At 45.3% G+C, this 12,908-nt stretch overlaps 4 protein-coding genes across 4 annotated transcripts; 3 read left to right on the top strand and 1 right to left on the bottom strand.

Annotated features, from left to right (window-relative positions):
• Nucleotides 1-366: 366 nt before the first annotated feature.
• Nucleotides 367-2,223, top strand: TSTA_099310 (uncharacterized protein; the record flags this gene model as incomplete). Its single annotated transcript, XM_002485872.1, has 2 exons — nucleotides 367-2,010; nucleotides 2,080-2,223. 2 exons carry the CDS (start codon nucleotides 367-369, stop codon nucleotides 2,221-2,223), a joined length of 1,788 nt encoding a protein of 595 aa, XP_002485917.1.
• Nucleotides 2,224-3,318: 1,095 nt separating this feature from the next.
• Nucleotides 3,319-5,736, top strand: TSTA_099300 (uncharacterized protein; the record flags this gene model as incomplete). Its single annotated transcript, XM_002485871.1, has 3 exons — nucleotides 3,319-5,034; nucleotides 5,096-5,168; nucleotides 5,219-5,736. The coding sequence occupies 3 exons, from the start codon at nucleotides 3,319-3,321 to the stop codon at nucleotides 5,734-5,736; spliced, it is 2,307 nt and encodes a 768-aa protein (XP_002485916.1).
• Nucleotides 5,737-6,197: 461 nt separating this feature from the next.
• On the top strand, nucleotides 6,198-8,015 carry TSTA_099290 (efflux pump antibiotic resistance protein, putative; the record flags this gene model as incomplete). The annotated part of the gene is made up of 3 exons (XM_002485870.1): nucleotides 6,198-6,768; nucleotides 6,823-7,794; nucleotides 7,849-8,015. The coding sequence occupies 3 exons, from the start codon at nucleotides 6,198-6,200 to the stop codon at nucleotides 8,013-8,015; spliced, it is 1,710 nt and encodes a 569-aa protein (XP_002485915.1).
• Nucleotides 8,016-9,825: 1,810 nt separating this feature from the next.
• On the bottom strand, nucleotides 9,826-11,975 carry TSTA_099280 (uncharacterized protein; the record flags this gene model as incomplete). Its single annotated transcript, XM_002485869.1, has 7 exons — nucleotides 9,826-10,021; nucleotides 10,129-10,192; nucleotides 10,243-10,396; nucleotides 10,514-11,306; nucleotides 11,377-11,485; nucleotides 11,545-11,683; nucleotides 11,784-11,975. 7 exons carry the CDS (start codon nucleotides 11,973-11,975, stop codon nucleotides 9,826-9,828), a joined length of 1,647 nt encoding a protein of 548 aa, XP_002485914.1.
• Nucleotides 11,976-12,908: the final 933 nt, after the last annotated feature.

Raw genomic sequence — 12,908 nt, 5'->3', positions numbered from 1 at the left:
CCCCCAAAATAAACTCTCGGGGCTCAATTTCGGGGCCTTGGCGTGCCCTAAGATAAGGCTCGGGGCTCATTCGTACTTTGAGCTATTCCAACATCCCCGCATTCTCCTCCACGTCTTCACCGACTGATACTCGGCTAGCATGGAGAAATGGGTCGTGCAGTTTTCTCATAATCAAAAGGAGACTGGAAATGAGAAGTATAGTTCGGGGCATGTGCGACGAGCCTGAAGGATTCCAATATTGTTGCTCTATAACTTCGGTTGGCAGTCCAAAGTAATATTATTATTTTGCTTCACCTGAGTTATTACGTCAGTTAGTATTCCAATCTTAATTCTTATCAGACCCTTCACAAAGCTACACAATCCATCATGCCTCCCCCTCCTCTCCAAATCGCATACAAGCGTATCAAGCAACCGGCCCTCGGTGAAAACGGCTACGCGGGCTTCCAACCTGGCCAAAAGGAAGTTCTACCTAAGGGATGGAATGGTTTCAATGCAAAGCCTCTCAAAAGCGACATTCTCGTTGAGCACGATGTTGAAATCGTGGTACGCGACGGTGCTAGGCTGTATATTGACGTATATCGTCCAGCGAACACAACGGAGAAGGTTCCCGCGGTCCTCAGTTGGTCATTCTATGGAAAGAAATACAGTTCTTTGGAGATGCTTCCCATGACTGTCTGGAAGTGCTGCGTTCCCCGTGAAGATCTTAGTGGCATTGAGAAGTTCGAGGGTCTTGATCCGCAAACTTGGTGTCCACGGGGGTATGCAATCATTAGCGTCGACACACGCGGCGCAGGACATAGTGATGGCTTGATTAGTGTCATGGGAACTCAGGATGCAGAAGATGGATACGACGTGGTCGAAGCAATAGCGAAAATGGACTGGTGCAATGGTCACGTCGGAATGGCTGGTAATTCGGCATTGGCCATTTCGCAATGGCTCATCGCATCTCAGCAGCCACCTTCGCTGAAAGCCATTGCTCCCTGGGAAGGATCTGGAGATATTTACCGAGAACAATTCTGCCGTGGTGGTTGGTTCTTCATGAGCAATTTTGATCTCATAGCCAATGCCATTGTACGCGGACCGACCAACTCAGGGTTGGAAGATTTTGAAGAAATGTACCGCCGCTCGAATGTTTCGAATGCATTCTGGGAGGATAAACGAGCCGATATGACAAAGATCCAGTGCCCTGTTTACATCAGAGGAAGTGACGTATCCGCCATTCACACAATGGGCAGTGTTCGTGCATGGTTAGAAATACCGCATTCAAAGAAGTGGATTCGCTGGGGAAGTAAACAGGAATGGTATGAGCTATACAGTGAGCCTCAGTCGGAAAAGGAGCTATTCCTGTTCTTTGATCGCTACTTGCGAGGAAATAAGGACAATGGCTGGGAGAAGACCCCAAAAGTACGCTGGTCAGCACTTCGATTCGGCGATCGTCCAGCTATCGACGACATCATTCTCGAGGATTTCCCGGCTCCTAACACTGAGTATCGGGAACTCTTTCTCGCCAAAGATGGTCTCTTACGAACAGAAGCCCCATCTAACACCAGCGTCGGAACTGTTTCGTATAACTCAGAACAACGGGAGTCTATTGCGGAATTCTCTTACACTTTCGACAAAGCAAAGCAGCTCATCGGTCTCCCTAAGGCTATTCTGTATGTCTCCAATGAGAAACAAGACGACTTCACCGTCTTTGTCATCCTTCGTAAACGAGATCGGAATGGAAAGTTGCTCATGCACTTGAACTTTCCCATCGAAGCAACTCCTGTCAACTCTATTGATGAGATACCCGAGAAGGATAGAATGAGTACAAATCTTCACCTGGGATCAACTGGAATTTTGCGTGCATCACATCGTGTATATGATTCTGTTAAGAGCATTCATCCCCAGTTCCCCTTCCATCCACACATGAAGCAAGAGAAGGTAAAGCCTGGGGAGATTGTGAAACTGGAGATCGGAATATGGGCTATGGGTTATGATTTTGAAGAGGGAGAGACTATCTCCTTACAGGTATTGTTCTTCTTTCCTATGATCGTGCGGCTTATTGTTGGGACGAGAACATACTGATCGATAAACTAGGTTTCCGGGCAATATCCAAGTATCGCAGAGTTCAAGAGCTTTTCCCAACCTCGGCCGCAGCATGAGTTGAACAAAGGTCTGCATACGATCCATATTGGAAAAGAATATCCCAGCTCGGTCATCCTGCCTTTCATTAAGCAGTGAATGGGAGAGCTGGGACGATATATTGTTTCTTGGTATCTAGCTTATCACGGATTATTTTCTATGGATACATGGCACATGTAATTCAGTTGACAAATTTGTCTGGGTTTATGATAAATCAGTATACGGCCTTGAAGCTGTCAGTATTCGACATTGATCAAATCAAGATATGTTAATGTACAGAGCGTAATAAGTCAATTTAAATGCGTAACAACACCGCTTCAATCCTCACTCCGTCCCCAGTCCCTCCTGGATAAATTTGACTGACTCAATGAGATGAAAAAAATGATCCAACGGCTGGATATTTTCATTGAAAATCAGCATGAACTGTCGAGAGAGTCTGGACTTCCTACCTACCAGAATAAGTCTCCTGAGATCGCGTATACGAGTGTATATCTGTTGTTGAGATAATGCTTGTCTCATAGAATAAGTGTAGCATGCTATCACCAATGATATTGTTACAGCTGACCATTAAATGGACCTTGTATTGAGGCTTATGCTCCTCTGGGGCTCCGCCGATGTCCCCCGGAGGCTAGGTAAGATACCGAGCAACTGAATCGTATGACACTCTCGGGATACTAAGAGGTGCCGGTCAAGAGGATAGCTCCATTATCGGTGTACTCAATGATAGTTCGTGTATAAAATGGGTAATATATAAAAATAAAATGACTTCTTCCGTTCAGATCAACTTTTGATCATTTGACATGCCCGTTTTTATCATCTGAACACAAGTGATCGACAACTGCCGGCTATGACTGCCGAATGCTTATTGACAAGTGCCTCATTCCTCTCTTTCATGCAACCTGGAATTGATTCCGCAATTTTTCTTGTTTCAGCCAATTGTTCACTCTTTGACATCGGGGACAGTTTGGGGTTTGTAAATCGAATTGTGCGATTGGGCAAAATGAGATCCCAGCAGTCTTCCCCGCAGTCTTCTTCCCCACGGGGTCGCTTTGACCGCGGCCTGTTCAGTATCTTCGTTCACCACCCGATCTTCCGGGACCAAAGGCATATACGTTTTGCTTTGCATTGTATGTTGGCATGACGGACTGACTAGAGCACATTTATAGTCAGTTGTGAAATCATGCTTGGCTCGATATGGATCCTCGCCCCACGAAGAAACGCCTGTCCATGGCATGTAATAATTGCCGACTGCGAAAAGTGAAATGCGATGCAGATTATCCACGATGTCGCAACTGTCGAGTTCGCGATGAAATTTGTGCTACTTGTGATCCTCGGCGCCCCGGTGAACCTGTAGTGCGAGAATGGATTGTCACAGAGAAGATACAGGAACTCGACACAACCAAACATGCAGTATACGCCAGTCCTACTCCCTCTCTACAGCGACAATTATTTCCACAAGGTAATGCTCCAGGTACACAGACGGATCAATCTATAGCGGCCAGTGGACACAATGATCGATGTCCCTTTGCCCGGGATAACGAGCCTGGCCATACTCCTCTGCATGAATCTCCCGTACATCAACCATTTCACGTCAGCTCAAACACCGACCCGGAGTTGAATCGCACTAAGATAGTCGGTGGCAGCAGTTCGCAATGTTTGGCAAAATCATTGGACGTCTACCTCAAGTCAGTGCACCGGAAACCCATCTCCGATATGTTCAAATATGGAATGAGATATGCAGAAGAGTTTGACATTCCGTTGGAAGTCTCATTGCCACCATTACCAGTTTCTTCTCGCCTTCGTGCATATATTTCGACTTTTTTTGATCGTATTCATCCGTTGTACCCGCTATTTGACGTTGAACACTTCCAAGGGGTTGTCAACCAGTTGGTAGAATGGAAAGAGGAGCTCAAATCGATGCTAAGGGATCAAATACCATGGCTTGCAATCATTTATCTGGGTATTAGTATGGGCGCAGATGAACAATCTCGTAGTATCACTGCCGATGGGACGCGATACCTCCATGCAGCTGCAACTCTTCTCAGCCACGTGACATTTGTGCCCTATCTTCCCGCAGTACAGGCGCTGCTCATGTACACTATTGCCTATCGTGGACGAAACCAAGAAGGTCTGGGATGGCAAACCTTGGGAATGGCTATTCGTATCGCGCACACCATAGGCATTCATCGAAGAGCAGCCTATAGTGCTCCTCGTTCCAGTGATATGCATCTCATACCGAAGTATATACACGAAGGCCGGATCTGGGCAGTATGTTGCATCCTGGAAAAGTGCATGGAGCTGGAATCAGGACGGCCAACCTCAATCCCTTATTCATTTGCATGTGACGATATCCTACCGCCACACCTTCACGAACATGACGATGGGCAACTTCTTCGGTGGCAGTTAGGGCTGGCAGTGTATCAGCATGAAATCTCTCAACATATATACGGCCATACATTACGGAAACGCAGGGCACGCGAGATTCTACTAGACACGGCTCGACTTGATAAGTGCCTCTTAGACTGGGTCAACAGTATACCTCCTCAAACGCGGCCGGGAAATGACATTTTCTGTCCAAAGGGTGTCTTACATCTTGCTGCATTATTATCTATGATGTACCACGAGGCAATGATAACGCTCCATCGAGCAGCACTCATTGCACCCAATGCAAACTTTGAGGCTGAAGTTGAGAAGGAAGGTCCTGATGACTCGTCACGGTTTCGCATTCTCGGCGGAGAGTCGATTTGTATTAATAGTGCAAGAGCCATTGCGAAGTTGAGTATTGAGCTTTCGGACCAAAAGACAGATACAAGATTGATACCAATCGGCGTTCCATTGCTGGCGTGTATTGTGTTGGCTATCTATCAAATAAAGCATCCAGATAGCAGGATGCAATCCACAGATCTACCGGTGAGATTAGTCAACACTCCTGGCTTTCAGGCATAGATTTATTTGTGCTGATCTGATTTAGCTCCTGAAAACATGCCTAGAAATCTGCAGTGAAAAATGGATTGAATGTGGTCAAGATAGTCGTTTCATCCAAGGTAATCATACTTGAGTTGTGCTCCCGTCGGATGAGACTGACCCTGACTAGGCTTGTCAACAATATACGAGCGTGTCAGTGGATATATTAACTCTCAGAGAGCCAGCAAAATACCGAATGCGCCCCAAAATCGTACAACAACTGGGCATATTTTATCAGATCCATCACACTACACCAAAAAGTCGCGGGTCGCATCTATACAAAACACCCATTTTACTGACTTGAGTCAACAATCCTCTGGTTCTAATAGCGCAAATCACATACCCTATTCCGACAGTAGACGGCACGATACTGATGAAGGAAATGCCGCACATACAGTAGCACAACCGACGTATGAACATATTCCAAACGATGCACCTATACTATCTCAATATGACCATACGAAAGAAACTGTCAACAGTCAGCATGGCCATCTTCCACCGAGTGTCCAAGGTTATGACTGGCTGCAGGAGTCATCGCTACAGGGAGACAGCCAATTTCCCTTTGATGGATACAATGTTGAAGATTTGTGGGAGTGGATGCTTTATTTTGACTCGCAACCGGAAGGAGTGTCTGATACTTGCACTTGATTTGTAAGATTTTACTAAATTTGTCTATTTTTCTATACATCATCTCTCCAAGAGAGCTTTGACGCTCACAGGCTGGACTAGAGTGACCAGTATTAGATAGTTAGAACTTAGCAGGTCCAAGAGCGGCTCCATCCAATTGCTAGATGTTGGAGCTAGTTCTTTACATACACTCAACTGAATGCAGGAATATTCCCGCTATGTCAGAACCGTTATCCGGAAACTTTCTACCAGTTATTCTTGGCTTGCAGACACCAAGGCATTGCAGACAAGCACCCTAGCCCTAACTACGTCGAAATAATGGGGCCGAGCAGCAGCTCCGATTGGACCCGAATCCATTCCCCTTCCTAAAATGGTAGTTGTTTCGCGCGGACTTTGCTCGCGTTACTTTGTGCAATAGTCTTTGAGAGCTTTTGCTTTATTTATATAATCCTTACCGCGTCTTCTGTAAGAGCCTAAAAACAATGACGGACGTGAAACATCGATCAGCGAGTGTGGATGAAGCGATCGATGAAGATGTTGCCATACCGGAAGTCGCAAGACCCATCGGAGTCAGATTATACCTTGTGATAATATCTCTATTTCTTACTCTATTCCTGTCTGCTATTAATGTCACTGTTGTCGCAACCGCCTTGCCTACCATCGCCTCACATCTCAATGCTACTACATCCGAGTACACCTGGGTAGGCAGTGCGTATACTCTAGCCAGCACTACATCAACGCCATTATGGGCCAGATTATCAGATATTTGTGGCCGAAAGGGAGTTCTGATGGTAACAAATGTGACCTTCCTGATAGGCAGCTTGATATGTGCTCTGAGCGTCTCGCCGGCGATGCTGATAGGAGGCCGAGTTGCGCAAGGCTTGGGCAGTGGTGGTATATCGGTAGTTGTGACCATTGTGATTGGTGATTTGTTTTCCTTGAGAGAAAGGGCAAAGTATTACGCTTTGACTGGAATTGTATGGGCAATATCTAGTGGTGTTGGGCCGATGCTGGGAGGTGTGTTTACACAGACAATTGGCTGGAGGTGGTGTTGTAAGTTTGGCCACTTCTCGTGAAACTGATTCATCGGACTTATGAATAAAATAGTCTATATCAACCTTCCTTTCGATGGAGTTTCGCTAGTCTTCCTTTTCCTCGCCCTAAACCTCCCAACGAAAAGACAGTCATGGCAGAATCCCTTTTTCTCGTTTGACTGGGCCGGATCTATTCTGATCGTGGGAGGCACAATATGTTTTCTCTACGGACTAGAAATTGGTGCTAGCAAACAGCATACATGGGATTCTGCATATACCCTCGGCCTACTCATCGGCGGAATTGTTATTCTTGCCATCTTCGGCTTATATGAAGCATTTCATGCAAATAACCCAATCTTCCCTATTCGAGTCCTCAGAGATAGATCTATATTAGCATGTCTTTCAACGGCCTTCTTCCACAGCTTCATTTTCATCGCCTACGACTACTTCAATCCCCTATATTTCCAGACAGTCCTTGGAGTTAGTCCGATCGAGTCGGGGTTATACACACTTGCCCTCGTGCTACCATTATCTGCAATGACTCTCATCAGCGGTCTAATTGTCAAACGCACGGGGGCATATCGACCCATCATTTGGATTGCGGGAAGCATGACGGTCCTAGGGACAGGGCTATTCATTGACTTCGGACCATACCGTGCCGTATCAAAGATAGTTGCCTATCAAATCATCGCAGGGTTTGGAGCCGGGCCACTGTTTCAGGCACCCATGATCGCATTTCAAAGCCACCTTGTAGGGAAAGAAGATCTCCTTGCGGCGGCAATTGCAGCTTTTATTTTTTTGAGGAATTTATCAATGGCGGTGTCGCTGGTTGTGGGTGGAGTAATATTGCAGCATGGATTGAGTGACGATGCAGCATCGTATCTCAAGGATAGGGCCAGCTTGAATCCTAATGATAATGATAAGGGAATTATTGACGGTATAGTTGGTGGCTTCAGAGTTATGTGGATTTTCTATACCGCTATAGGGGGCTTGATGTTGATCTCTTCTCTTGCGATTGGAAAGAAGGATCTTGATAGTGACTCGGGTAAGTAGGGCACTTAATTTGGAATCGATTAAGAATACGTACGCAGGAATATAGACTTCCAAGGCAAAGATTCAATATACCTTCTCTTTTTCCATATTACACCCACGCAGAACCTAGCAGCGTCTGGTAACTGCGTGTTACCATCTACACACGAGAGCTGTGATTCCAAGCTCCCGTTTCCGTCTAGCAACGCCCTTACCCTTTATAGCAGTTTGATCTGAGTGCCTACTAGGTAAAGGATGAGAATACCTGCTTCTAGGCATTTCCAATCCCCTTTTCGGGGGGATAGTCGTAATATCAAGACTATACCATACTACCGGACTAATTGGCTTAATTGGAATATCCTTACTACATAATTCTATGCTTCATGGTCTACGGCAATGGTCCAACTGATAGTAACGTCATATATATTCCATAATAGATATAAGATTCTCATAAGCTATCTCACATACGTAGCTGGATACGAGTGATCGCATAAATTCAATGTTTCCTTGAACCTACTCATATACAAATAATCCAGATTCTTCCATATTATATGCAAGCTGACATACAAGTATCTAGGTAATCTAGATTCTTACAAGCAAGCTAATCTATCTAGTAGTTCTAGTGTCATCAATGTCAAAACAGATTAACCAATCACAATAAGATTTACTAAGTAACATTTCCCATTTTTATGCTCTAGCGAATCATCCTCCAGGAGGATCTATATTGACCCGAAGGGCTAAGTTTGTTTACTTAGGGTTTGGACTTTTGTCGAAAAACGCCTTACGGGACATGGGATAAGGCGTTTACCGACAAAAGTCAGCGTTTAACGATAGAAGTCATAATCAACACGGCAGATAGGGCATAGTGCTAGCTAGCGGATGCTTATACTCTTCTTTTATTTTTCAATTAGTTTACTAATCCATCATTCTAACATCTCTGACCCTATCCCCAACTTTTAACTATAGGGTATAACCCACTACTCGACTCTAGCTTTTATAGCACCACCTAACCAAATCAACATTCTTGCATGGCGGAGGGTCGATTGTTACTTGTATACCTACTAATTTTAAATTGGCAAGGAATATTGAGTCAAGATGCCTCAAACGAGTTCCCTTCCGGGAATGTCTCCGATAGTTCTGATACGTACAACTGTTCGAAGCGGTTGGCAAACCCAACCCCAGACCCATGTGTCATATCAGTAATGGCAATGTTATTAAACTGGAGCTTGTATCTTCTGTCATGCGCGGTTTGAGGATTTCGCGGACCCGCTGCAGAACATGAACAAAGTATTCGTGGCTGCGACCTGTGCTGGGAGTAGGGCGTGAATCTTGAAAATACTTGTACTCTTCGTCGCACAATAGAAGTCCCTGTAATGCTCGGGTGAGGGCGGAAGCAAAATAAGATGGTACCTTTACCTTGGATTCTAGACAAGGAAGAGAGCCATTGGCTCAAAATCATCGAGCCCGGACAGGATATTGCTTTGGAGCCGTCTGGCTTCTGCACGAGCTTTACTTTTCAAGCGGAGTCGACTCTTAGACTGCTCATTCTGATGCTAGGAAATGAAATTGAATCCATGAGTTCTGGCGGTGCATGTACTGTTCGTAGGTGGCTAAGAGGTACCGATTCAGGCACCCAAAAAGGAAGCACAACCACAAATGTGGAAGAGACCGCCATTTTTGAGCTGTGGAGAGAGGGATATGAAGAGGAACTCTATTTATGGGAAGTTGTCCAATTCAGGCGCATGATTCGTTTATCGCGGCCGAAACCATTGGTCTTCAGGAAATAGACATCGAAGCATTAATCAAGGATAGTAAGATACGTTGGTTCAACGGTATTCCGAAGTATTCTTGTCCCCAACACGGCTGGAAAGAGGACAAGAAGCCAAAGCAGTCTTGAGAAAGAACCGAGCAGGAGTCGAGGGAAGAGATATTATGGAAGCTGGCTTTGGCCGTTGACGCAGAAGTCGCTCTGTCTTTTGATTATAAGACCCTCCATAGGGTATGTCATAAAGTGCTCAAGGAGATTGTTGATAAGGCGAATCCATTATTAGACGAAGCAGCGAATGCCGAGGGCTTTCCAATAGACTGTGAGAAAATCCTGCCATACCATTTGCGTCAGGTGGTAGTGCAGGTTCTTGGGCGATTCTTTCGTTCTAATGGGAGAATCCTTAAATAGGCTTTTGGAATTGCTAAAATCATGAAGAGTGTCATTGATGTTGAGGGACGCGCTACTCATGATATGACTGGTAAATATTTTGTGACAGATTTGCGTTGTGCTTGTAAAGGCGATGGCAGTTAAACTGATTCAACCCTTTCGGTTCAATCTTCCAAAATCATACTATGCAGTGACCTTGATATTTGAATGTCTTCTCCTACCAGGTGTGGCCGCGCATTGTGGATTTCCCCCCAGTAATCTAATTGCCCTAGACAGCCCTTGGGATCATGCATCAAACAAGGCGCTTACTGTGCGACCTAAACACATATACCAACATTGAAATAATGGGACCGGACCGCCCAACAGTGATGTCTCGGGATCGTATTGGCAAGGAAAGTGCTACTACACAATTCGAAAGGTCTTTAACGGCAACCTCAATTCTCGCAAATATGAGTTTCTCTGTCTATATTTTCTATATAAAGGTGTAATTGCACATTATTTCTACGAGAATATTAGCATTTGATTATAGTTTCGAGCTTGACTCCTGCCTGGCCTTTTCAAAATACGTCTTTAAATGCACCAACCAATCATCGGACACAGAAGTCCTTGCTTCACGTCCAAGATCCAGCCATCCCTCATTAATTCTCTCTTCTTCCACCTTCCATCTTGTTATCTCCTGCTTCAACCATGTGGATGTCGCATCAGATACGCCGGATACAGCCTCAAATGGAAGATGGTGGCCTGCTCCAGGAAACGTGACCTCTTTAACCCTATTGCTCTTATAGCCACCGCTGCCTCCAATCCCGCTCCCAGTCCGTTCCACTTTTTCTGCTCGGAGATCTGGAGTTGACACTGGACTGGTTTCTCCGTACAGATACAGAACGGATGGCCGAACATGTTTTAGCAATGACCAGAGAATAACAGTTTCAGACCGATAAAAGGGGTGGGTTGCATCTGGAGGACCGATAATATCTGCGTAGAAAACCGCATCATGGGATTGCTGTGTACCAGGGTCTCTATTCGCGTTGAGCGGTTTCTTATTCTGGAAGTTTGGTCGCAGGTACATATTCACCTCTTGATGTCTGGATGTGGCGAGAGTGACTGCAGCCCCAGCTTCTTTGAAGGATTCATCCCCTGAGCGCAATTCTCGAAGACCGTAATCTAACCAGCGCTCAAGAACTCTCGGATCCCACTTCTTATAGGACTTTTTGAAATATTTTGCTGCCTCAGAGCGGGACGACCATACATCTCGTCGCTTGAGTGACAGTGAGACAAATATTGGCCCCTTTCCAGCAAGATGACTGCTCACAATCACGGGTTCCATGATGATAAGAGAAGTGAAAAGACGAGAATGCATTAAAGACAAAAGAGTTCTGCAGCGGCCTCGTCAGTCATCATCTGCCTCTGAAAATGTCTCGTTCAATCTATCGACAGATGACTTACAGTTGTCCAGCCCCAAGACTATGTCCGATTCCCACAAGCGGTCTCGGCATATCTGCTCTGAAGTGGTTGATCAAGTATAGAAGGTCTCGAGCATGATCGAACCACGAAGCTATCACACACCAGTTAGTGGGTTCCATTTTCGGTTGGAGGGGGTTTACGGCAACGTACGATCATTTCCAAGATTCTCTTCATTGAGTATCGCACTCGCGGATTGGCTTGCAGTATCAGCTATCCATATCGAACGGATCCGAATACCCTGGGTATCTAGTCTGGAATAAATTTCTTCCCAAATCGGCTCGTAAAGTTCCTATCATCAAGTATAATAGTTAGCAATATGTGCTTCATTTCTCGCGCAGTATCTTTGTCATTCTGCCGATTATTCTTCCACACTCAGGTTTCCGACTGACTTTAGGAAATCCACTCCCATGAGCTCCGATGATCGTGACGTCTCCTGACCGAGGATTTGGATTCGACTTTGGAATATATCTCTTAACTGCAAGTTTCAAGGCATCGTCTCCCGCCCTGGTCGCCCGAGGATATTCTCGAATGTGCTGGCCATCAACAACGTGTTCTGTGATAAGAAAAGGAGACGAATCCATGACAGATCTGGCTTAAAAGGAATTTTGCTCTCAATGCGAAAGTTAAAAGTTTCGAAAACCCCCTCCAGCGGAATTTATTGATTACACCTAGCCAGCTGCTAAGCTCCACTAATACGGTGCAGAGATATTCAAGCCCATTTCTATGTACGTACTACCTAGCTAGACAGGAGCAGTGCTATGCACCTCAGCTGGCGCCAAACAATCAATGGCTATATAGCCGAGAGAAGTGCATCATGCAGGTTGAGTCGCTCACTCCCATCTCCACTATCTTCTATGATCCTCCGCTCTTGGGCATTTTCGACCTTACAGGAGGCCCAGCAAAAGCCATATTCCACGCTGTATTCTTAAGAATGGCCCACAACAGAAAGCCACGTCGAGGTTGTAGGTATGTAACTTTAGCTTGTGTAACCGCAGTTTCTAGGAGTCAAGTACGTACGTTTAACCTTGTTTTGCAATGCTGTCAATCTAAAGAGATGCATGTACTTACTTATCAGGCCAGTTATTGACTTATACTTAACAGCGTGCTCAATGTCAAACCAAAATAATTCAATTTTCAGATTAACTTTTTTGATATCCTAAAAGATCAGTCACCCATAAAACCTCTCAAACGCTGGATCGGTAACTACCGAAGCCAACAGTCTCCAGCCAGCCAAACCAGGGAATATATATGTTAAATACCCACCTGCGATAAGTCTAATCGGCAATCCGAGTACTCAGGAATGATTGACTCAGGAATCGCATACAATAAAGCGAACTACTATAACTCCGTCGGGTAGGAAAGTCTCTTTCGACTCCACAGGCTGTATTTTCCGACTTGACTAACCGCAATTCGGGAAGGACATCTTGCATCTCGAAGTCGGGATATACGCATCTATCCAATCCCATCTTATTTACATGTAGCAACTGCATGAATACTTCATGAGCATATTGGCA

Source organism: Talaromyces stipitatus, genomic scaffold (assembly GCF_000003125.1).
Source record: "Talaromyces stipitatus ATCC 10500 scf_1105507295511 genomic scaffold, whole genome shotgun sequence".
NCBI classification, from domain to species: Eukaryota; Fungi; Ascomycota; class Eurotiomycetes; order Eurotiales; family Trichocomaceae; genus Talaromyces; species Talaromyces stipitatus.
The sequence above is the reverse complement of the archived record's forward strand: the minus strand, read 5'-3'. Positions and strand labels throughout refer to the sequence as shown.